Source organism: Pezoporus occidentalis, unplaced genomic scaffold (genome assembly GCF_034315485.1).
Source record: "Pezoporus occidentalis ecotype Australia unplaced genomic scaffold, CSIRO_AGI_Poc_V1 ctg323, whole genome shotgun sequence".
Lineage (NCBI taxonomy): Eukaryota > Metazoa > Chordata > Aves > Psittaciformes > Psittacidae > Pezoporus > Pezoporus occidentalis.
This window is the reverse complement of record NW_026915192.1, coordinates 238,088-260,921: the sequence shown is the minus strand read 5'-3', so window position 1 is coordinate 260,921 and position 22,834 is coordinate 238,088. Positions and strand designations below refer to the sequence as shown.

Here is a 22,834-nt window from a genome sequence, read left to right as displayed (position 1 = left end):
TCCCTGCCTGCCTTCCCCTCTTCGTCTTCCTCTCTTCGCAAGACCGCTCCTGATCTTATTTTAATTCGTCTCAGACGGTGTTGGAGTGTTATTTTAAGAGAGAGGATATGCACAGACATTGTGTTTTCTGCTTTTTCCTGGCCCTAAGCCAGGCTCTCTGGGCTGTCAGCTACCCACTGTGTTGCAGTCACGTGTGGGAAGAGGCAGCCAGAGCCAGCCTCACAACTCCTGGTAGCAACATGGAAATCAAGTGTGCACTTTTCTTCCCTCTGTATGTGTCTGTATTATTAATAGCGTCTCTCTCTGTGAGTTATCCATAATGTATCTTAATACCTGTCCGTCTGTAAATGATGTATTACGGAGCGTGCACACAATGGCTGCGGCGCTGGGGCGGGGGGGAACGCATCGTGACGGTGCTGGTGTCACCCCCGAGGTGTGGGGTGGGGATGGGTGCTGGGATCGCATCGCCCAGAGCAGCTCCGGCTGTGCCATGGCCCAATGGGAGCGTGGGGAGGTCTGTGTGGGGATGCTGTGGGGAGGATGGGGATGGCACCGAGTGATGTGGTGACACAGCGATGTCCCACCCCATGGACACCAGTGGGGTCCTAGAAGCTCAGGCAGGACGCAGCACACTCAAGGGATAGCGAGGTGAGGCTTGCACACGCGTGTGCAAGGTGAGCACATGCACGCGGGCAGAGGGGAAGGCGCAGGCTGGATGGACACGGCACGGCACAGGTTGGATGGACACAGCATGGTTGTGTTAGCAGCACCCAGCACTCACGTCCCCCTCTCCATGCTGATGGCATCCCCTCTGTGTCCTGAGGACATCAGGGCAGGGATGGGGCCGTAAGGACATGGATGGGAGCGGGGAACACCTCAGGACCCCAGCGCCGAGGTAACACTGAACATCCACAGCACCCATTACTGACATGCACGAAGTACGTGTGTCCATGCAGGAGCACATGGACACATCACACCCACCCCTGGGCACCATCGAGACACAGCTGTTGTCTGCACTTGCCTGTGCATGGTGCTGCCTGCAATAGCTCTGCCTGCAGCACCCCTGCCTGCAGTACCCCGCAGCACTACACACCATGCATATCCCCATACACCATGCACCGCGCATGGGTGCTGCAGCATGCCAGGGCACAGGAGCACCCAAACCCCGCAGGGTGCCCAGCCCTGCACCCCAAGAGCGTGGGTGCCCCATGGCCTGTGCCCAGCCGCCATCCGGGGCCCACCGGGAGCAGGAATCCAGGAAGGCGAACGGGAGCTTGAGGCTTCGCGTTTCTGGATTCTGGTTCCCGTTTCTGCTCCTGGCTGTTTCCATGGAAACTGGCGTCGGACCTGGGAAAATAAGGTTAGGGTTTGCAGAGGAGGCCCTCAACCAGCGCCTGCCCGGCTCTGCGCCCCAGCGGGGCACGCACCAGCACCCAGTCCAGCACCCAGCACCCTGCTTGGGGCTGGGGTCTGAGCAGCACCGGCACCAGCCAGCATCCTCTGTCCTTCTGTCTGGTGACCCCCGAGCTTGGCACATGATGGGGTACTTGGGCTGTGCCGCTCCATTCACCCCAGTGAGGGGCACTGCTCACCCCAGGGTGCAGCTGCCGGTGGCACCCACTGCACCCACGGGTTTTCCCAGCATCCCACGCTCCCTCTCGGCGTTCCAGGCTCAGCCTCGATGGGAACTCACATCATGCCATGGTGCTCAAGGTACCCCAGCAGCCCCACTGGCACAGGGGACACCCCAAAAACCATCCTCGAGTCTCACAAGGACCCAGCATCCGCAGCAGCATCCCCCTCCCCATCCCTGGCGCAGCATCCCCAATTGCTCCGGGGAAGGTGGGGAGTCAGTGGGGGGAAGAGAACCAGGACACGGCACCTCGGGGGAGCCGTGAGCACTAATGAATGGAGGCTTTTAAGAAGCACTTTGAGTGAGAAGTGCTGGAGTAGGAACTAATTATTCCTCCCGCCTGCGCGCACACCCGTACGCATCTGCGCGCAGACACGTCCCGCTCCTTCCTGCAGCCCCAGCTGCCAAAGCACAGCCAAACCCAGCACCACAGAGCTGCCACCTCTCCTGCTGCAAGGGGCTCTCCAAGGATCCGGTTTCCCACCTGCCCCCCTTTGCACCCCGCTTGGTTGGGTGCGGGTGATGCTCGCCCTCTTCCTTGTGCTCAGGTTTGGTGCCTGTCTCATCAAAGGGCCAACGTTTTACAGTGATGGAAGGATGGGTGGTGGGTCCACAAGGCCACGAGGGGATGGATGGCACCCAGTGTGGTGGTGAAGCCAGCACGGATCCCCCCTACCAATTGCATGTGTGACCCCAAGTCCCAGCACAGCCCAGCGGGACCAGCGCAGCGAGGTGCTGGATGGAGCCCACCCCAGCTCCCAGCAGCATGCACGCGCAGAGGATGAACCCACTCGCCACACATCACCCCATATCCTCAGCCCCACTCAGGCCCCACGCTGCCAACCCACAGAACCCGGAGGCTCGAGGCATCACATCCATCCCTCCCATCCTTCTCCGCGCGCCGATGGGCCCCGTGGCCCCGCTGCACCATTTTGCATTCTGGTGCTGGCCGGCCCCGCTGCCCTCCCACTCCCACCCCCACCCTGGGCTGCATTTCAGCTGCTGTTGAAATGTGTCCAGGCTGGATTCATCACAAGAGCCCTCAAGCGGCTGCAAACAAACGGGAAAAAAGAGACAGAAGCAAGCGGGAGCGAGCAGAGGCATCGATCGGTGCTGGGGGGGCCCCGAGCCCCTTTGGCGACGCCAAACCAGCCTCACCTCCACCCCTCCGGAAGCTGGGGATGAAGGGCAGGGATAGAGGGATGGAGAGCACAAGTGCCACCACCCCCTGGTGAAGCCCCCGGTGCGATGCTGCGATGCTGGGCACCGCTTCCCACTGGAGCCGGGCTCGTACCGCTCCCAAACTTCCCTCTGGTGGTTACTGCAGTTCAGAAAGCAAAGAGGAGGCTCGAGAGCATGAACAGGAAATGGCATGGATTGGATGGGATCAGCCGTGGGGATGGGGTCACCCAGTGCTGGGATGGGTGCTTGTTGCTGGGGAAGGACCCAGCGGTGGGGACATGGTGGCACATTACAGCGGCTGTGGGTCTGTATCCGGCCCGGGATGGATGTTAATGGAGCGCTCTGCTGGGAACTGCCACCATAGGTCTGGGTTTTTAAAAGGGGCTGGCTAATTTTTCCCAGCACTAACGATCCCATCTGTGCCTGACACGCTCCAGCTCCGAGCCCAATGCTCCGGCATGGCTCCCACAGCCCATCCGTGCTGATCACATCCCCCTGCCTGGTCCTGATGGCTTGAGGCACGGATACAGCCTGTGCTCCATGCCACCAGTGGGGCTGTGACACTGATACGGTGATGTGCCACAGGAGGGTGGCAGCAATGGTGCCTTCAAACAGCAGTGCCAAGCCCAGTGACGCTGGGTGACAGCAGGACACAACACCCATTGTGATGAGGTGGCGGTGGCGGGGGATGCTGCACAGCCTGGGGACACCAAGGGGTCTCTCTGGGTCACACACATGAGAAGCAGCTCAAAACCCAGTGGTTCTAATAGTGGTTGTCCTCTGCAGGGCACTGCAACCCACTCCCATGGGCAGGCAAGGGGCTAATCCTGCTCCTTTCCATGGCGGAGCATCCTCCCTGCCTGGGATGCACTGGCACCAGCTCTTCCCTGCTCCCAACAAAGACCTGCGGGTGCACACAGCTCTTTGGGGAGAGGGTTTGCAGCATCCTCCCTGCAGGACCCCCCCTCCTCCAGGCTCCTCTCCCTGCAATGTCAACCTGCTGCTCCGCATCCGCCAAGGCTGCCCTTGGAAAAGCTGCCGGCTGCTTTGCCAAGCCCAGGACAAGCTCTTTAGCTCCACTCTGCCAGAACAGATGCCTGGGCGACTGTAATGCTTCCTTAGCAGGGATGTGTGGAAAAACACCCCCCAACCTCCTTTCAGCACTGCAGCACCACCCCAGCGACTGCAGCACAGGGACCCCCGAAAGCTCCCGGGGTGAAGCAAGGTGAAGGCTGGGGTGATGCCAGGAGGGGAGGATGAGGAAGCCAAACGTGGCTCTGCTGGGAGCTGGGGAGGAGAGAGCGACCCCGCTGCAAGGACAAGTGGGAAGCGCAGGCTCTGCTCACCACCGGTGTCCTTGCAGCCGCTCGCTGCTCCGTGTGGATGCTCCCCGCTAAACCAATGCTCCCGTTCTCATGGCAATGCCCTCTGCGTGCTGCAGGGAAGGTCCTGATGCCAAAAGCTCCCCAAATCTCCCTCAAAGCCGCCCAGCTCCAGGGACAGGAGCTCCCAGCCCTGCACCAGCCATTGCGCTGCGCGGAGGAGGCCGGCAGCGTTTCCACACAGATATTTTCTTCCATTGGCTGCAGTTTGGGGCTGCCAAAAGCCAAAACAAGAATGGAAACATCCCATTTTTTTGGCAAAAAATCAGCGCAGGGTGGGTTTTTTCTTTGGTTTTGGTTTTTTTACTTCTTTTTTTTTCTCTTTTTTTCCTTGTCTTTGGTTAGGAACGGAAATTCCCTGCCATGAAAACATGATGAAACCCCAAACCAAAACAGAGCTCGCACTGAAACCTCTGCCCCATTCCCTTGGGATGCCATGTGGGTGCTGGTTCTGGGGCCCACACAGCTCCAGGACACAGAACCTGGACCCCAGTACTGGTGATGGCCACATGTGAGGCGAGGGGACATCATGCTTTGGGATCCCTGTGGCAAGCTGCTGTGATTCCCACATTGGGATACGTAATTTCTCAGCCATGCTCAACAACAGGACACAGGAGCCAGCATCAGGCCTGGCAAGGCACTGATTTGCCCATGGGAAAGCCGGTTCCTATGCATGGGGCCAGGCTCATGGAGCTGGAGGCAGTGTTTGCTCACAGTGTTCCCAGGAAGGTGCCACTTTCTGGCTGCTCCCTGTGGATCCCAGACACCTCTGGGCTCCTTTGCAAGAGCAGCCGCTGGGAATGGCCTCATCCAGCCCATCCCAGGCAGCTCGGATCCATGCGAGCCCCAGGGCTCACCCTGCAGCACCCCCGTTGTTCCCTATCTCTGGCCCTGCTTTCCACCAGATGTTGGGTCTGGAGGATGAAACGGCTCTTCCCAGCCCAGCTCCCATTCCGGAGGCTGGATCCGGCCACGCAGGCTGAATAAGGCTCTGCCTTTGTCCAGCTCCCCCCGCTGTGCTTCCCCTTATCTAGCCCAGCCGCCTTGCCAAGAGCAGGCAGGAGGACAAGCTGGCGAGGGAGAGGCCCTTCTCCTCCACCTCCAAACCCCTCAGAGCCGCTGGCAACCCTCACAAAACACCCCCAGCACCACGGCTGCTCCCCAAAACAGGGGACCCCCCCCTTATTGTGCTGCACGCCAAACCACATCTGGGCACAGCAGCATCCCTTCTGCATCCCCATCCCTGAAGGGGGTCTCAGCATCCCCGAGGTGGTCCAAGCATCCCCGTGGGGGTCTCAGCATCGCTTGGGGGGGGCACAGACAAGGCATGGGCTGGGCGAGGCAGGGCTCTGGGGGCAGCACAGAGCAGGGCTATCTGTCTGCAGAGCTCTGTGCACCACAATTAACCTCGAGAGAGCAGGCACGGCTCCTGCCAAGAACCACATTAGGTGTGTGGCAGCGTCTAGACATGCAAGAGACCAGAGGCCTTCATCTGGAGGAAGGCGGCTCCAGCCACATCCCTTCCCCCTTCTCCTGTCTACCCCCCCAGGGGCACCCTTGCAGCTCCAGAGGGGATGCAGGGATGGGAGTGTGGGGTTGAGCTCAGCCCTGCATCCCTTAATGGGTCAAAATACCTCCGTGATGGGCTTTTACATCAGGGCTCTGCTGTCTGCCGTGGCAAGCACTGCATCCCTATGGATGCCAGACCCACAGCTCCCCAGCCAGCAATGGAAAGAGGAGGAGGAAGGTGGCTGCAGGCGGTACCTGAGTCATCTCCCAGCCAGGACAGGCACCAGCATCCCAGCAGACCCTATGGAGCTGGGGATGGAGCTGGGATGAGCCCTGCCTCACCACCTCTCAATCCTCATCTCAGGGAGCAGGTACCACAGCATCAGGAAGGTCTGTGCAGGGCACTGCACGCACTGGGCACCCTCCCCACTGAGGCACCCATGCCACCCCCTTGCTCTTGCCTCCCATGCACAGCCACCCCAGACGGCTGCAGGATGCTCGGGAGGAGAGATTTTTCCGATGTTAATTAATTAAAATAAACAGCAAATTAAATACAGCAAAATTAAAATAGCTCCGGAAATTAATTTTCAACAAAACCCACCTGGAAAGCCTGGATATTTAAAGAATTAATGGAGCCCTCTGAGACCATAAAGAACCGACGAGCTCCCGGCATCCACCAGCCCCCTCGAAGCCCGCTCGGGGACCAGGGAAGCTCGGATAGGACCCCTGACAGGGGGCTGTCCCCAAGCCCTGTTCCCTCTGCACACGCTGCCTGCGTGGCCCTGCTTGCAGCCACCTTGACTCGGTGCACGCTGCCACAACAGCCACAGGGATGGAGGGATGCAGGGGAAGGATGCAGGGATGCTCAACTGCGGTCCCTCCTGGCACAGCACAGGGCTGCCAGCACCCTGCCTGGTGATGCTGCAGGGACACCAGGCTTCCCCCTGTGCCTGGGCAAACCAGGGTCCCTGGGTTAGGGTTAGGATGTCCCTGTCACCCTCCTGGCCAAAAGCAGAGGGAAACCCCAACTTCCCAAAGCTGCCTGCCGGCTCCTGGGTGCTCCAGGCTCCCCACACATAATCCCCGCCCAGCCAAGGCGGGATTACCATGCTGCCCAGCCGGGCAAAGCTCCTTACCAAGCACAACACGCAGATCCGCGGGGTCCCCAGGGGCCCGGTGTGGCGTGGGCAGAGCATGGATGGGCTCAGGTACCCGGGAGCATCCCTGTGCCCGGTGAGGCTCCGGCCTGAGGCCAGGCACAACTCGTTGCCCCAGCTGGGGAGCACCAAAGCGAGCACGGCGGGAAGTCCCGTCTGGCACCAGCTTCCTCCCCCTGCGTGCGCACAGGCACAGCCACAGCCACCCGTGAGCGAGAAAAGGCTCCGGAAGGAAGCACAGAGAGCGAGAAAAAGCTGCAGGTGGGGAGCAGGAGGGGCCGCGTCCATCCCCTCCCTGCTGTGGGGCGCAGTGGGGCACCCGCGGCTCCCCACTTGCCTGTGGGGAAACTGAGGCAGGGCTCCGTGCGCGTCCCACACCCCGATGGGGAGGGAAACGCTTCCCTCCACCAGGGCCGGGATGACACCAGCTCCCGGCCTCCTCCTGCTCCACCCTGTTCCTGCAGGAACCCAGGAGCCCCGGCTCCGGGCAGGCAGCCAGCGCTTCCCTCCTGCCTGCACCTCCTGCCTGCGCCTGCTGCCTGCGCCGCTCTGCCCTCAGCACCCACCATGGCGTGTCAGGGCGACCTTGGCGCGGTGCCGCAGCCCTTCAGTGCCAATGGGGCGATGCAGGGGGTGGGCAGAGGGGATTCCCCCCCCATTCATTAACCCTTTGGGTGTTGTTGCTGTCGCGGGGCTCGGAGGGGGCCTGCGGTGCCAAGCCGGGGGCTCTGGGTGCCCGGGCTCCTCCGCACACAGATGGCTGTTTCGACTCAGTCGAGCGCTTGACCTAAATCTCCTCCTGATCCACGGGAGCTGCAGTCCCTCAGCAGCACAGCTCAAGGCGAGGAGGAGGAGGATGAAGGAAAGCGGGAGGGGGGAGGACCATGGCCAGCTGAGGGTGGTGGAAGGAGAAGGAGGGAAGGAAGAAGAATGGGGAGGGGAAGAGAATACATCTCCCACGCTTCAACCTCCATCACCCGCGTGTGCGGCACCCACCGGGGCTGGGGCGCGACGCCCCATAGAACCACTTCCTCGGAGAGGGGCCCCAGCGGAGGAAGCTCCAACGGCTCGAGAAAGTTTCGGCTGTGACTCAACCGCCGGCTTTGGGGTGCCCGAGCCCCGGAGCAGGGGGTGGGTTTGGAGGGGTCGGGGTCGGGGGTACGTTTGCTGCTGGGCTCTCCAGACGAGGGCTGTCTGCGAGGCATCGCGCTCCACCCCCAGTGTCGGAGCAGCCCAAACCGGCTTCCCAGCGACAGCAGAAAGCTTTTAAAATCCCCTACGCGCGGCATGAGTCACTCCAGAGCCAGTGCCCAAAACAAGCTCCGACACGGAGAGGAATGGCGAGAGCCGAGATGCTGGGGGCGGGCAGGAGGGGCTGGGGAGGGCCGGGGAAAGGGGGGAAAAGGGGGAGACAGAAGGGAGGGAGAGCAAAGAGAAGAGGCAGAAATAACAGCATCTGAAACTCTGCCTGCTGGAGGCTAATTGGTTCCGGCACAGCCTGGTTTGTTTGGCAATGTTTCCTCTAATCCTTCAGGCTCCCAGCTCCCAGCCCCAGGGACATGGGGACATCTCGTCACCCACAGTGCCTCTGCGGCATTCCCGGCTCGGCTTTCCCCCCACCTCCCCTCAAATCCCGGGATGCAGAGGCGTGATGTGCCGGGACCCATGGGGATGCACCCCGCCACGATGATGGTGCCCCTTATGTGGCACCGGGTGAGAGGATGCGCGGAGGACGGGCAGGCAATAGAGTGGGAGAAGGAAGGGATGGGAAAGGACGGGAAGGGAGGGGAAAGGAAGGGCCCCCCAGCCCAGCATGGCTGAGGCAGAGCACTAGCCAAGAGTCAGCAGCTTTGTTCCAGGTGCCGGCTCCCTTTTTTTCATTAGGCTAATGGGATGCGGATGCATTATTCCATTCCACATGCTGCTAATGAACCACTCAGGCCAGTGCATTTGCATTAATGTGCAAAGCACTGGAGGAGGGTGGAGTGGCTGCATCTGGCCAAGGCTGACCTTCCCCACGCCGCCCAGCCTCCCTGGTGTGCTCCCAGCGCTCCAATGGAACCTTCATCTCCCTGGGATGGCCGGAGGCGCATTCCAGGACACCCTGAGCAAACCCCATCCCGGCCTTCCCAAGCTCACTGTGTTGCCCTATTGCCTGCACCGTTCCCCCCAGATAATTCCAGCTCCTCATGAGCAGAGGCGACCACAGCATCCCACTGCTCCCCAAACATCCATCCCTCCACACGCTGCATGGAGACGTCCCTCGGCGCATCCTCCCCTTCCCAGTTATCTTCACTGGGACCTCCCCAAAGCACCCCAAAGCATCCAAAGCCGTCAGGGGTGGGCATCCCCCATGGTGCTGGCAAGCAGAGCTGGGCACCATCAGAGCCCTGGGGTTGTTTGTTCCGGCTCCATCCCTGGAGAGGTTTGGAAGGCGAGTGACCCACGAACTGGAATGTGCAAAGCCTCCAGCAAGCAGAGCCAGCTGCCTGCGCAAGGGGGGCGGCGAGGGGAGAACAGCCAGCCCCATGGCACCGCACGCCTCCGTGCACAGGGATGCATCCCTGACATGCTCTCCCAGCCACTTGAGAGAAGAGAGGGTCACCCTCTTGTGTCCCCATCACAATAGGTCCCCAAACCCCCCAGTCCCCCTCCCCAGCTCCCTCCCAGCAAGCACAGTGCTGTGTCTAAGGCCAGGCTGGACAGGGCTTGGAGCAGCCTGGTCTAGTGGTCTAATGGATGAGCTTTAGGGTCCCTTCCAACCCAGAACATTCCGTGATTCCATGATGCTTCACCCCTCGCCCTGTAAGACGTGAACCCTGGGGTGGCCAAAGGACCTTTGCTTTGGCCGATGTCTCCCACCCTAGGTGCTAGGAGGGCTCCCAATGGATGGCAGCAAGGATGGGCATGGCCATGGGGGGCACGGTGGGGTCTGCGGCAGCTCCATGCCCGGAGCACGCGGGTGTCTGGGTCTGTCACAGCCTGGTGAGCAAGTTAATCTCAGACTCCCTGACACGTGGAATAAGACCGCGATCCCGTAATGGAATTCATTCATCTTCCCGTCCAGGCGGAGAACAAGCCCCTGCCACCCACTGGGGCAGGGCACCCATCCTCCTCCCTGCAATGGGACCATGGGAGCGGCATTCCCATCAGCTTCCTCCTGCAACAGCAACGTGTCCCCTTCCCAGGGGCCACATCCATTGGGGTCACCAGTGTGGGTTGAACCCCCCCCCCAAGGGTGATCCATGGTCCATGGCAGCCACAGTGCTCACAAGGGGTGAAAGGGAAACTGAGGCAGGCAGTGGCACTGGGGGAGAGGGTGGTCCTTGGTGGCATGAAGAGCCATGGGGGAAGTGTCCCTCTGTCCCTGTGGTTCCTTCCCCACTTCCTTAGCTGGTCCCACAGACAGGGGATGGCACCTATGGAGGAGCCCAGCACATTCCCAAGGAGCAGCTCTCGGCCCCAGCGATGGAGAAAAGCCCTGAGCAGGTCAGGAGGCTCTGGGGCTGCCTCAGTTTCCCTTCAGCACCCAGGGCAAGGCTGCCCCCAGGCAGCCAAGCGGGAAAAGGAGGAGAAGGAGGAGGAGGAGGAGGAGAAGGGCTGCTCCTTCCCGGGCACACAAAGCCCCTTTCATCGGGGCTCAGTTTGGATTTCCTCCGCCAGCCCAGCACCTCGCTGCCTTCTGCCCTGCCAGAAACGCTGCGGTCGGGGCCAGGGGCTGGCGTTCGGATACCATGGAGGGACACAGGGACCTTGGGGTGGCTTCACCCCCTACCGCAGCCCTCACCCCGACTGTCTCCTGTCAGCTTTTAATGAGACCCCGAATAACAGCGGCCTTGCAGGGAAAAGGGAGCTTTGTTGCTCAGGAGCTCATCTGCTCCCGCTGCTCCTTCCCCACTTTAAACCCTAATCCTCAGCTGGGGACACTGCAATCGGCCACCGTGGAGTGGGCCCCTTGTCACAGAGGATTAGGGCTCCTACAGCCCCACTGTGGGTCCATGGCTCTGTATGGGATGGGCTGCCCCCCCACTTCAGCCTCCGAAATAGGGGGACAAGCCTAAGGACCCTCCCAAGCCCATCTCTGCCAGGGTCCCCACATCCCTGAACTGCATCTGTACCACTGGGTTACTTTTGGGGCGCAGAGGAGCCACAGACCCTCGAATGACCCCCTCCAGAGCACCCCCATACAGACAGACCCAAAGGGGGTTTCCAGGGGTTGGGTGGCTTTGCATGATGGGGCTACAGGGACAACAGTGAGGCTGGGGGGACCAACATGAGCATCACCCAACCCATGTCCCCATGCCCAGCCTGAGCCCCCAGGAGGGGAAACCGAGGTACATGGCCCCCATAGAGCATAGCCCACAGCGGCCCTGCACCGCAGGATGGTGACAGCCCTGAGCCCTGTGCCCAGGTATGATGCTGTGCTGCAGAGACGCAATGAGGGCTCCGAGCTCCCGGGCAGCCCAGCATCCATGGGCTCACTCAACCCCTTAAAGGCTCCGAAAGCATCGCTCCCAGGTGCCTGCTCGCCAGCCAGCCTCTCCCCAAGGCTGGGAATGGAGCAGGGAGCACAGGCGCTCATTAGCAGCCCTTCATTAGGAGCCCTTGGGGAGGAGGAAGGGACCCGGGGCACCTGCACCTCTGGTTAATGAGCTATGGTACCATGGAGCGCTGGAGGGGACATTGGGCACGCTGCGAGGGCTGACCCCCACCCAAACCCCAGTGAGGCCAGGGGATGAGGGGATCTGAGTCACCCCCCATATGCCTGAACCCATGGGTGCTGCATGGACTCAGGAACCCCTGGGTCCTCAGAGATGGGATCTTCCAGGAAACGCAGACATCCTGCCCCCAAAGCCACCCATCGCTCCCAGTCTGACCATTAACCCTCCCGCAGCACCTAACGGGGACGCAACCACCCTAACCCATTGCATCCTATCCCGCCGCAGCACCCAGCCCCACACAGGGTCCCCGCACCCTCCCACCGCCCCACATGGGGCTCTCCCTCGTTAATGTTTACTCGGGTTCGTTAGCGCCAGCACATTGCCATGGCAACCATGCAAGCTGTGCACTGCCACCAGCGCCACCAGCGCCACGAGGATGTCCCCGCGTGTGGGGTCACTGCAGGCACCCCACCAGCACCAGCACCGCACGGACAGCACACGGGCGGCAATGGGGTGCAGGGGTTCGCCTCCGAGGGGTGGCTTTGGTGACAGCACCCGGTGCTGTGCCAGGGCTGCAGGCGTGCGCGGCGCTGCCAACGCGCCTCGGGGCTGCATTATTTATACACCAGAGGAGCAGAGGGCTCGGCTGCAGCTGCAGTGTCCTCATGAGCCGCCCTGCCCCGTGTCACGCAGCCACTGAGCAAGGGGGCACCGCAGCCCCACAGCCACGTCCGTGGCGATGAGGATGCTTGTGGGGCTGGGAGATGGCACCGTGTCGGGCACAGCATGGGTTGTGGGGCCCTGATGCCACCCTGGTGCCCCCTTGGTCGTGGCATGCGGGTGGTGCAGCTCGTGGGGACGTCCAGCACAACACCCCAGCCTGCCTCCTGCCATCAGCCCTTTGCAGATGGGTTTGGGTGATGGCAGCAATGGGCTGCCCATAGCCAACACCCACCCCGTATGACGCACAGCACAGCCCTGCTGTACCCAGCACCATCAGCAATAGCAGGATGAACACGGGCTGTACCCAGCACTGTCACCAACAGCAAGATGAACCCTGGCTGTACCAAGAGCAGGATGAACCCAGGCTGTACACAGCACCATCACCAAGAGCAGGATGAACTCTGGCTGTACCAAGAGCAGGGTGAACCCTGGCTGTACCCAGCATCATGACCAGGAGCAGGATGAACCCTGGCTGTACCCAGCATCATCACCAGGAGCAGGATGAACCCAGGCTGTACCCAGCACCATCACCAAGAGCAGGATGAACTCTGGCTGTACCAAGAGCAGGGTGAACCCTGGCTGTACCCAGCATCATGACCAGGAGCAGGATGAACCCAGGTTGTACCCAGCACCATCACCAGGAGCAGGATGAACTCTGGCTGTACCAAGAGCAGGGTGAACCCTGGCTGTACCCAGCAGCATCATCAAGAGCAGGATGAACCCGGGCTGTACTCAGCACCTTCACCAGGAGCAGGATGAAGCCGGGCTGTACCCAGCACCTTCACCAGGAGCAGGATGAAGCCGGGCTGCACCCAGCATCATCACCAGGAGCAGGATGAACCCGGGTTGTACCCAGCACCATCACCAGGAGCAGGATGAACCCGGGTTGTACCCAGCACCATCACCAGGAGCAGGATGAATCCCGACTGTACCCAGCACCATCACCAGGAGCAGGATGAACCCGTCCTTCCCTTTCCTACAGCAAACAGGTTTTCCTTCAGCTTCGCAGGATCCTCCCACCTCCTTCCCCGCCCCCGGGCCGGGATTTGGGGGTAAAAGAGCTGACTTGGGGCTTTCCATTGTTCCTGATGAGTTTCCCGGTGGCACCGGAGCAGGGGGCCCGGCCCCGCAGCCCCCCGCAGCGCCCCCCGCGCTCCCCGGTGCTCGGTGCGGCTGCAGGCGGATTAATTCTGCATGACTGCCCGTCCCCGCGGGGGGACCGGACCCTCCGGCCCTGCAGCGCTCTTTACACATTCCTCCAGCCCAACTTAATTCCCTCTTCCTGCAGAGCTCGCGCATCTGCTGCAGTCAGGCAAGGAGGGGAAGGAGATGGGAGGGAGGGAGGGAGGGAGGGAGGGAAGGGGGGGACACCGGCATCCAGCATCGCTCCGGCGCCGCACAGGTTATGGTGGTTGTCACCTAAAGCATCCAGCGCGGTCCCAAGGGTTGCGTTGGAGACAGGGGAAACTGAGTCCTACCCTGATGTGTTGTCACCCCCCCAGATACCAAGAGGTTGACTGAAAAACAGGGGTTTCAAACACTTCTGGGCTCTGCCTCTCCAAAGGGGGTTTGTTCCAACCCTGCTCTCAGCCTCCACAGCCCCAAAGGACAGATCCCCATGGCTGAGCATCATCCACCCCCAGTCCAGGATCCCTGGTTTTGGGATGGCTCCTGGAAACCCAGCTACTGCTTGAACAACAGCCGCATGGCCCTGAGCGCATCCTGCACTCAGAAGCCCCCTCCATCCCCTCACCATGGGGGGGGCCGCACACACACCACCCCAGCACTGTTGGAGCCCCAGCCCATGTGAGCCCCCAAACACCATCAGGGCCAAGCCAGGGGTGCTCCCCCCCTAAACCCTGCCCCACACTTATCCACCGCCATCACGCTGCGGGCAGAGCTGACCTATGGGGAGATGCAGCCACCACATCCCTGCTGCACCCAGCATCCCGCACCCAGCACCTCAAGGTGTCAGCAGCATCCAGCCCCAGGAGAACCATCCCTTCTTGCCTACAAGTTGCCCGGCTCCATAGGCAGGCAGGAGGGAGGCAGGCGAGGAGCCCAGCTGCCGGCGGAGCTGCGGATAACATGCATTTAAATCACTTATATCTTTACTTTCTCCTGCGCTGGCTGAGAGATGGGCTTTTTTCCTGCATGCGTAATTAGGGGGTGGAACAGATGGTGGAGGGTTCGTTTAAAGTAATGCATCCATTAAAATAACCTTCGCTGTCGGGGACTGCGCTCCGAGAGGGGCCTGTTTCACTGGGGGCGGTGGGGAAGGAAAAGGGGGGAGCTTTGTTCTGCAAGGAAAAGGGGGTCCCACTCTGGGGGACCCGGAGCGCACGCTCACTTTGGGATGCATCATTCCAGCTCCTGGGATGAAGGGGAGGAAGCTGGGTTGGATGCACAGACCTGTATTGCCATGCGCAAGAGCCGGGGATAAAGTGGGACCAAAGTGGGGGCAAAGCGGGGTTGAGGCAGGCCTCGCCAGGGCTCAGTTTCCATAGCAATGTGATGGCAGTGAGATGGTGGGGATGCAAAGCCCTGGATGGGGATGATGCCACGGGGTGGGCATGGTCCCCACAGTCCCCGGATAGCCTGGATACCCCATTGGAGCTGCTGCCCACGTCCATTTCTGTCCCCTACCCACCCCAGACCTCCAGAGCAGGCTATGAAGGACATTCCCCCTTGCCACACTGCACCAGCAGCCTCTCCTGTTTCAAACCCCGGGTTCCCAGTGGAGGCAGGAGGGCTTTGTTCAGGCACCGGAGCAGCGGAGGCCAGAGAAAGCAGGAGTGCCCTGCCAGCTCTTGTGTTTCACTCCCAAGGAATGCCGGGGAGGGGAGGGGAACGCTATTCCCCCCCCTTTCCCCTGTTCCAACAACGGGCACCCAGCCCGGCTGCAGGGTGCTGAGGCTGGGAGGAAGAGGAGGGAAGGGCGCAGGGATGAAGGATGGGGAAGGCGGGATGCAGGCGTCGCGTGGGTGCTGTGGTACCACCACGTGTGGCTGGTGGGCTGGGGGTGGCGGGGGGACAACACGCGATGACACCCCCCAGGTGGCACCGAGCAGAGGAAACCGTTCCAAGCAGGAACTGAGGCTTGGAGGGGTGAAGCTCCCCCGGTACCCCTAAACCTGGGGTGCTCCAGAGAGGGAGAGCAGCAGCGCACCCAGAGCCACCCATGCGTGCTCTGATGCCGAGTGTGCACTTGCTAAGGTGCTTCTGCTGCCTTCAGGGCATCGCTGCTGCGTTGGAAGCACCGGGGAGGTGGGAACCGGGGGGATGGGAGCGCACGCCAGGGCTGCACTGGGGGGGTCGGGCTGTTTCCCAGCCTCCCCAGCCCCCAGCAGCAGCACAGGGAGCTCGGGGAGGGCTGGGACAAGCCCAGCATCACCCCAAGCCACGCAAAGGCTGGTCCTTGCCTCGCCACCCCCTCCCCAGCCACAGCCCCCGCATCCCGTGGGGCTGAGCATCTCCCCCTGCACGCCTCGCTGGTCCCACACATTCCCTCCTGTCAGCACCCTGGGGTGTCCCCAGGCACTGGGGGCAGTGGGACGGGGTCACTGCTCATTGCCAACACCTCCATGTGCGATGCTGGGGGCAGAAAGAGAGATGCTGATGGAAGCCACGAGGAAAGGGACTGAGTGAGGGGACATGGGATGGGAGATGCCAACAGCCAAGAGGGGCTCACAGCAGGACTGGGGTCACAGGGTGACATCCCCACACCCCAACCAACTCCCCCGTCTCATCCCTCTCCTCTCCCAGCTCACCTGCCGTCACCTCCCCATCCCCACCAAGCCCGTCCTTTAGGTGAGCCTCAGCACCGCCAGCTCTTCCCACTCCCCAGCCAACCATCCGCTGGGAAAACCGGTCCCCAAATCCCTTCCCCGCATCCGCGCCAGCTCTGTGGGTCCGGGGGGGGGGCTCGCCAAGAACAATAGCTCCTTGTTGCAGCCCGGCTCCCCTCCCTGGGCAGTGCTGGCCACTCTCACCTCTAGGTCTGTCTCGCTGTTTCCCAGCTCCCTCCTGACAAATCCCCGTTCCCGAGCGCTTCTCCTCCCCGTGGGTCCATATTAAGCTACATTCTCCTTTCAGCTGGGTGGAAAACAGCAGTAATAACCATGTGGAGAGAGCCGTGCCCCCCACCTCCACTTCCCTCCCACTTTGGGGTTCAAATTTCATCTCAGCAAAAAAGCTTCCCCCGCCTCCAATTTCTTCCCCCAAACCCAGGCGCTGTCGTCTCGTCTGATCTCGGCAGGGGCCGTGTGGATGCTCAGCTCCTCCTGGTTCAGGATCTGCTGCCAATCTGGACCTCGCAAACTGGTTCTCACACAGCTCCCGCCCAGCGCCTCCCTCCCAGCCCTCATTGTCCCTCCTCAGGCACCCAGCCCCATTTGCTCCCTGCCACCCTGCTCCTGTCACCCTCCTCCCCAGGTGCACCTACTCATGTCACCCTAGTCATGCCACCCTGCTCCCCGCCATCCTGCTCCCCATGCCACCCATTCAGCGACGCACTGAGGACCACGTTCCCCTCCTGCCACTGCTTCTGCTCATCCACATCCATCCCAAACCCAGCCACCGACTTAGCCAGGCAGGATTCATTCCCGGGGGCCCATGGGGAGGGCCTCGTCGCCTCCAGCCCAGCAGCCTCCCTCTCTCCCACAGCCGAGCAGCTCATCCCCCTCGCCCAAGGCGCTCCATCCTCCTCCAGACATTTCAGGCCCAGGTTTGGTGAGGAATGCTCAGGCGCTGAGCCCGAGCCCATGCGCTGAAGTCAGCAGGAGGCAAAGAGCAAAGACCGTGCGTGGGGCTCGGGGCCCCGGGGGCGGCGGCACGGGGATGGGATGGGGATGGGGATGGGATGGAGATGGGATGCGGCTCCCGCCGCCTGGAGCTTGTTTAGCGCTGGGAAGGGCAGAGGTTGGAGCTGGCGGATGCCAGAACCGCTCTGCTCTCCCTCCGAGAGGATCAATACCACATTGAGCCACTTCCCCCGTCCCCCTGCATAGAGCCAGGCCTGGATCAACAGCACTAGGCAAGAAGTGGGATTTGGCATCCACAGCAGGTACCCAGGGCTGCCTGTCCCTGTCCCCTTCACCATGGCCTGCTGCCATGCACACCAAATCTGGTGCACACCAAAACCTCTGCACACCATATGCTGTGCACACCAAACCCTGCTTGTGCACACCAAAACCTACTCATGCACACCAAAACCTGTGCACACCAAACCCTGCGCAAACCAAACCCTGCTTGCGCACACCAAACCCTGCTCATGCACACCAAAACCTGTGCACACTAAACCTTGTACGCACCAAATCCTGTGCACACCAAACCCAGTGCACAGCAAACCCTGTGCACAGCAAACCCTGTGAGCACAAACCCTGTGCACACCAAACGCTGCTCATGCACACCAAATGCTGTGCACAACAAACCCTGTGCACACCAAACCCTGTGCACAACAAAGCCTGCTCATGCACACCAAACCCTGTGAAACGGAGCCTCCCCTGTGCACACAAATCCTGTGCACACCAAAGCCGGTGCACACCAAACCCTGTGCACACCAAACCCTGTGCACACCGAACCCTTTGCACAGCAAACCCAGTGCACGCCAAACCCTGCGCACACCAAACCCTGTGCACAACAAAACCTGTGCACACCAAACCTTCTGAACACCAAACCCAGTGACACCAAATCAGGTCTGTGCACACCAAAACCTGTGCACACCAAACCCTAAGCACAACAAACCCTGTGCACACCAAATCCAGTGCACACCAAACCCTAAGCACACCAAACCCTGTGCACACCAAACCCAGTGCTCACCAAACCCAGTGCACACCAAACCCAGTGCACACCAAACCCTGTGCACACCAAATCCAGTGCACACCAAACCCAGTGCACACCAAACCCTGTGCACACCAAATCCAGTGCTCACCAAACCCAGTGCACACCAAACCCAGTGCACACCAAACCCTGTGCACACCAAATCCAGTGCACACCAAACCCGGTGCACACCAAACCCGGTGCACACCAAACCCAGTGCACACCAAAACCTGTGCACACCAAACCCAGTGCGCAACAAACCCTGTGCACACCAAACCCAGTGCGCAACAAACCCTGTGCACACCAAACCCAGTGCACACCAAACCCAGTGCACACCAAACCCTGTGCACACCAAACCCTGTGCACACCAAACCCAGTGCACACCAAGCCCTGTGCACACCAAACCCAGTGCTCACCAAACCCTGTGCACACCAAATCCAGTGCACACCAAACCCTGTGCACACCAAACCCAGTGCACACCAAACCCTGTGCACACCAAACCCAGTGCACACCAAACCCTGTGCACACCCAACCCTGTGCACACCAAACCCAGTGCTCACCAAACCCTGTGCACACCAAACCCTGTGCTCACCAAATCATGTCTGTGCACACCCAACCCTGTGCACACCAAACCCAGTGCTCACCAAACCCTGTGCACACCAAACCCAGTGCTCACCAAACCCTGTGCACACCAAATCCAGTGCACACCAAACCCTAAGCACACCAAACCCTGTGCACACCAAACCCTGTGCACACCAAACCCAGTGCACACCAAACCCTGTGCACACCAAACCCAGTGCTCACCAAACCCAGTGCACACCAAACCCAGTGCACACCAAACCCTGTGCACACCAAACCCAGTGCTCACCAAACCCTGTGCTCACCAAACCCAGTGCACACCAAACCCAGTGCTCACCAAACCCAGGGCTCACCAAACCCTGTGCACACCAAACCCAGTGCGCACCAAACCCAGTGCTCACCCCATCCATCGCCCCCCATGTCCCCTCCACCGCGTCCCCCCATGCCCGGGTAAGCTCATCCCATGCTGTGTCCCGGGGGGCTCCTGTCCGTGCCTTGCGCCCGCCCCGTCGGGGCTCGCTGGCGCAGGCGGCCGGCGTGCTGCGGCAGGTGAGCCCCGGGGCAGCGTTCCTGCCCGGGCCCGAGTGTCCCCACCGGGCAGCCGCTCCGCAGGCATGTTCCTTCCCGGCACCTCCCTCCTTCCTCCCCTCCATCGCCGCTTCCCTGTATCCAGCCGCCGAAAAGGGGGGAGCCGACGGGTTTTAATGAGCTCCCCGGAGGCATCACTCTGCACCCCCCCGCTCTGCTCTCCTCTCCCTCCTCTTCCCGCGCTCTGAAACACAACCCTCGGTGGCAAAGGCTGGAAAGAAACCACAGGGCACGTTCCCCCCCCTCCATTCCCGCTCCCCTCCTCGCCTCCCCCGGCTCTCTGCTCTCCTGCCGATGCCAAAGACCCAGCCGGGCTCTTGTGCTTTCACTCGCAGCTGCAGCTGCCGATTTTCCCTGTAAGCCCTTGTGCCTAGAAGGCCCAGAGCGAGGGATTCTGGGACACGGTGATTGAAGACAGCACCAGCACGGAGACCATTGCTCAGACTTTCCCTGTCTGTCGCCCCAACGCTCAACCCACAGAGAGGGAGGGAAAAGAAACGGGAAAATAAAGGAAAGAAAGGGAAAGAAAAAGATGGAGAGGGGAAAAAAGCCCCAAACCCGGAGTGGTGCTCGCCCCTTCCCATGCGGAGCAGCACTGCGTGTCCCAACCTCCCCGCAGGTCAGGCAGCCCATGGAGCCAGGCAGCACCCTGGGGACTCCAGCCTGCTTCGCTTTGCTGTGCCAAATCCCACCGCAAGCGCGCCAGATCGCTCTCACCACGCAGCCTGATGCACATCACCTTAAAAACTCATGGTGGGGGCCTCAGCAGCACCCAGTTTGTTCCTTCCCTTGTGTTATTTTGACTGAAAGGTCACCATAACGCAACTCTGGAGGTGAATTTTGGGGGTGGGCGCGATGCTGGCTCCTCACACGAAGCTGAGCGCTCACCCACGGCGTGGGACCATTGGGAGCCAAACGAACACCCCAGGTACTCGTCACCGTGAGGTCAAAGCCCCCCAAAAGACGAGGTCCCGGGTGCCTGAGGAAGGTCCCACCACATCAAATACCCGCCCTCCAGCACATGCACCAGCCCAAGGCATGGCTCAGCACGTGCCCTGAGGCAGAGCAGCAACAATCCTAGCCTGGATGGACGGACAGACACATGGCGAGGAGTGGGGGTCCCTTTGGTACCCCCAGAACCACCCCAGCATCCCCAAGGACTGAAGCCAGCCCGCGTGGCACATCCCAGCCCCGGAGTTCAGCGGCAGCAAGGCCGGGGAGGGGACCGAGGGGGTGACAGGACACAGCACATCTGCGACGCATGCAGGGGCCATCCCGCATCCGGGCAGCCCGGCCACAGCCCAGCATCCAACTGGGTGGCCCCGTGGGGAGAGCCCTGCCCTATGGCCAGGCGAAAATCCATCCCCCCCACTCCGTATCCCTCCCGCTCCCCCCCACCACACTGCCATTAGCGAGCCCGGAAGAAGGAAGCAGCCCTCCCCAGCGCTGCCCTGTTTACCAAGAGCTGGTTCCAAGCACTCGGGAGAATAGCAGGAGCATTTCAAGGCCCTGTTTCCACTCGGCTGACACACACTATTTATAGCAGCCCACAATTCTCCCAGAGCTTTCCTCGGGATCTCAGCAGAAATAGCCTGCCCCGGGTCTCTGCTGCCTCCTCTAAGGAGGCCAGGGCAGTGCCGGCCCCTCCTCAAGGCTTCCCATAACCTTCCATAGGCTTCCATCGCTTCTGCACCGGCCATCCTGCTCCTGGCATGTCCTTGGCCACCCCGTCCCTGCCGCCACGGTGCCAACCTTCCCTGCTCCCTGTGCTCCCCACATTCCCAGCCGCCTCCTGCCGGATCCGATCCCGGCGGGCGCGTGGTGGCTCTGCCCAGTGGGAGGGAGGGAACGGGACCGTGGTTGATGGGGTGTATGGAATGGGAATGGGGGGGGGGGTGAAGGCCACCTCCTGCCTGCCTGCATCGGAGCGCGGCGGAGCCCCCGGGGACTCGCACCGGGGATGGAGCTGGCCTATTCAGGTTACAGAGACATGGCAGAGCGGAATTTGGCGCCACGCCATCCCTTCTCCAGCCCCCCCCTTCCCTCCTCTTTCCCCCCCTTCCCACCAACACCCTCCCCTGCAAATTCCACAGCCCAGCAGGAGAAGCCAGTGTAAGGGGACACCTGGGGGGGGGGAGTGAGGAAGAGGAGGGAGGCCTGGGGTGGGGGGCCCCCCGATTCGGACCACAAGCACCCCCCTTGGCAAGCGCGAGGGCAGGATCAGTGCCCGTCACCCCGGGGGTTCGCTTCTGCTCTCTGTCACGCCAGGATAAATCTGGAGCGACTCCACCACGCGCCGGGGCTGGAGGCGGAACACAATGAGCTCAGCCCGTGGCTTTCGGTGGCCGTTCTGGCAACCACGGGCCCAGGGCTTGGAGGCACGAGGCCACCCGGTCGCAGCCTGGGCCACGTCCTCTCTTCCCCCAGCACCCAAACACGCGGGGGTCTTCGCCTGTCCCCCTGCCTCGGGGACACCAAACACGTCCCCATAGGGTGGGCAGAGGGTCCAGTGTTAGCGTGACCCTGTGGGGCGCCAGCAACCAAAGTCACCGGTCCCCCCATGGTCCCCAAGCACGCCGCAGGGGGGGAGAAAGGGTTGGGGGGGAGGAATTTATATCAGCTGATCAATAAAAACAAATCAAAGGGGGATGACAGGCACCGAAGTGACAACCGCGCGCCGCGACCACGCAACTTCACCGGCGGCGATGGGGTGAAGCCCCCAACACCCCCAGCACCCCCGCCCCACCTCCAGGCCTGCCCGCTGCCCCCCTCCCTTCGCCAGCCCGCTGCTCCCCGGGGCCAGGCTGCCGAGGGAACGGGGGGGCTGCGGGATGCTGAGCCCCGGGGGGGTCTCGCTGTCCCCCGGGAAGCCCGTTGTTGACAGGCTCCAGCGCCGGCCCTGCCTTCTAGCGGACGAGCCGGCTCTGACAGCTGTCACTCACCGCTCGCAGCCGGGGGGGGGGAAAAAGGGGGGGGTCGGCGGCTGAACTCGTGGAGACCGCAGCTCCCCCACCCCCCGCCCGCCCCTCCCCGCCCCAAGTACCATTAAACTCCTGCAATTTGGCACCAACTCGCCGCGCAACTTCGGCGGAGGGGACGGCGAGGGGGGGGGAACCACACAGGGACACGCCGCCTCCTCCTCCCTCCCCCCCTCCTCAACCCCCCCTCCAGCTCTTCCCGAAGGGGGTATCCCATGCGTCCTCCCACCCCATTCCCGCCTCCCAGCCCCACACACAAAGGCGGGGGGTCCCCCGGTACTCACCCGCCGGCTGCTGCGCTCCAAGCCCCTCGGAGCCCGCCCGCCTGGGGAGGCTCCTGCCGTCCGGCGGGGCTGCCTCTTGGCCGGCCGCGGGGGTCCCGGAGCCTTCGGCACCGCTCGCCACCTTCAACGAGAGCATTTCCAGCGCCTCCTGCTCACATTCTCCCCAGGCAACTCCGCTCCTGCCAGCCCACCCCCTCCTCCGTCCCCTGCCTGCTCTTTCCTCTCCTCTCTCGTCCTTCCCTCTCTCCCCCCCACCCCCCCCACCCCTCTATTTTATGATTTTTCCGGCTTTTCTCTCCCCTCTAACGCTCATCTGGGTTTTTTTTTTTCCATGGGTT

At 61.8% G+C, this 22,834-nt stretch overlaps 1 protein-coding gene across 9 annotated transcripts in view; it reads right to left on the bottom strand.

Annotated features, from left to right (window-relative positions):
• AHDC1 (AT-hook DNA binding motif containing 1) overlaps nt 1-22,834 on the bottom strand; it is a 46,653-nt gene that overhangs the window by 23,356 nt on the left and 463 nt on the right. For 5 of the 9 annotated variants that reach the window (XM_062628785.1, XM_062628786.1, XM_062628792.1 and 2 more), the window contains exon 2: nt 22,497-22,617. In XM_062628785.1, the coding sequence (XP_062484769.1) occupies nt 22,497-22,617 (121 nt within the window). Of the gene's footprint in view, nt 1-6,842; nt 7,130-16,239; nt 16,584-22,496; nt 22,712-22,834 lie in introns of those variants that run through there. The other 4 variants (XM_062628789.1, XM_062628790.1, XM_062628788.1 and 1 more) reach the window with 3 other exon arrangements.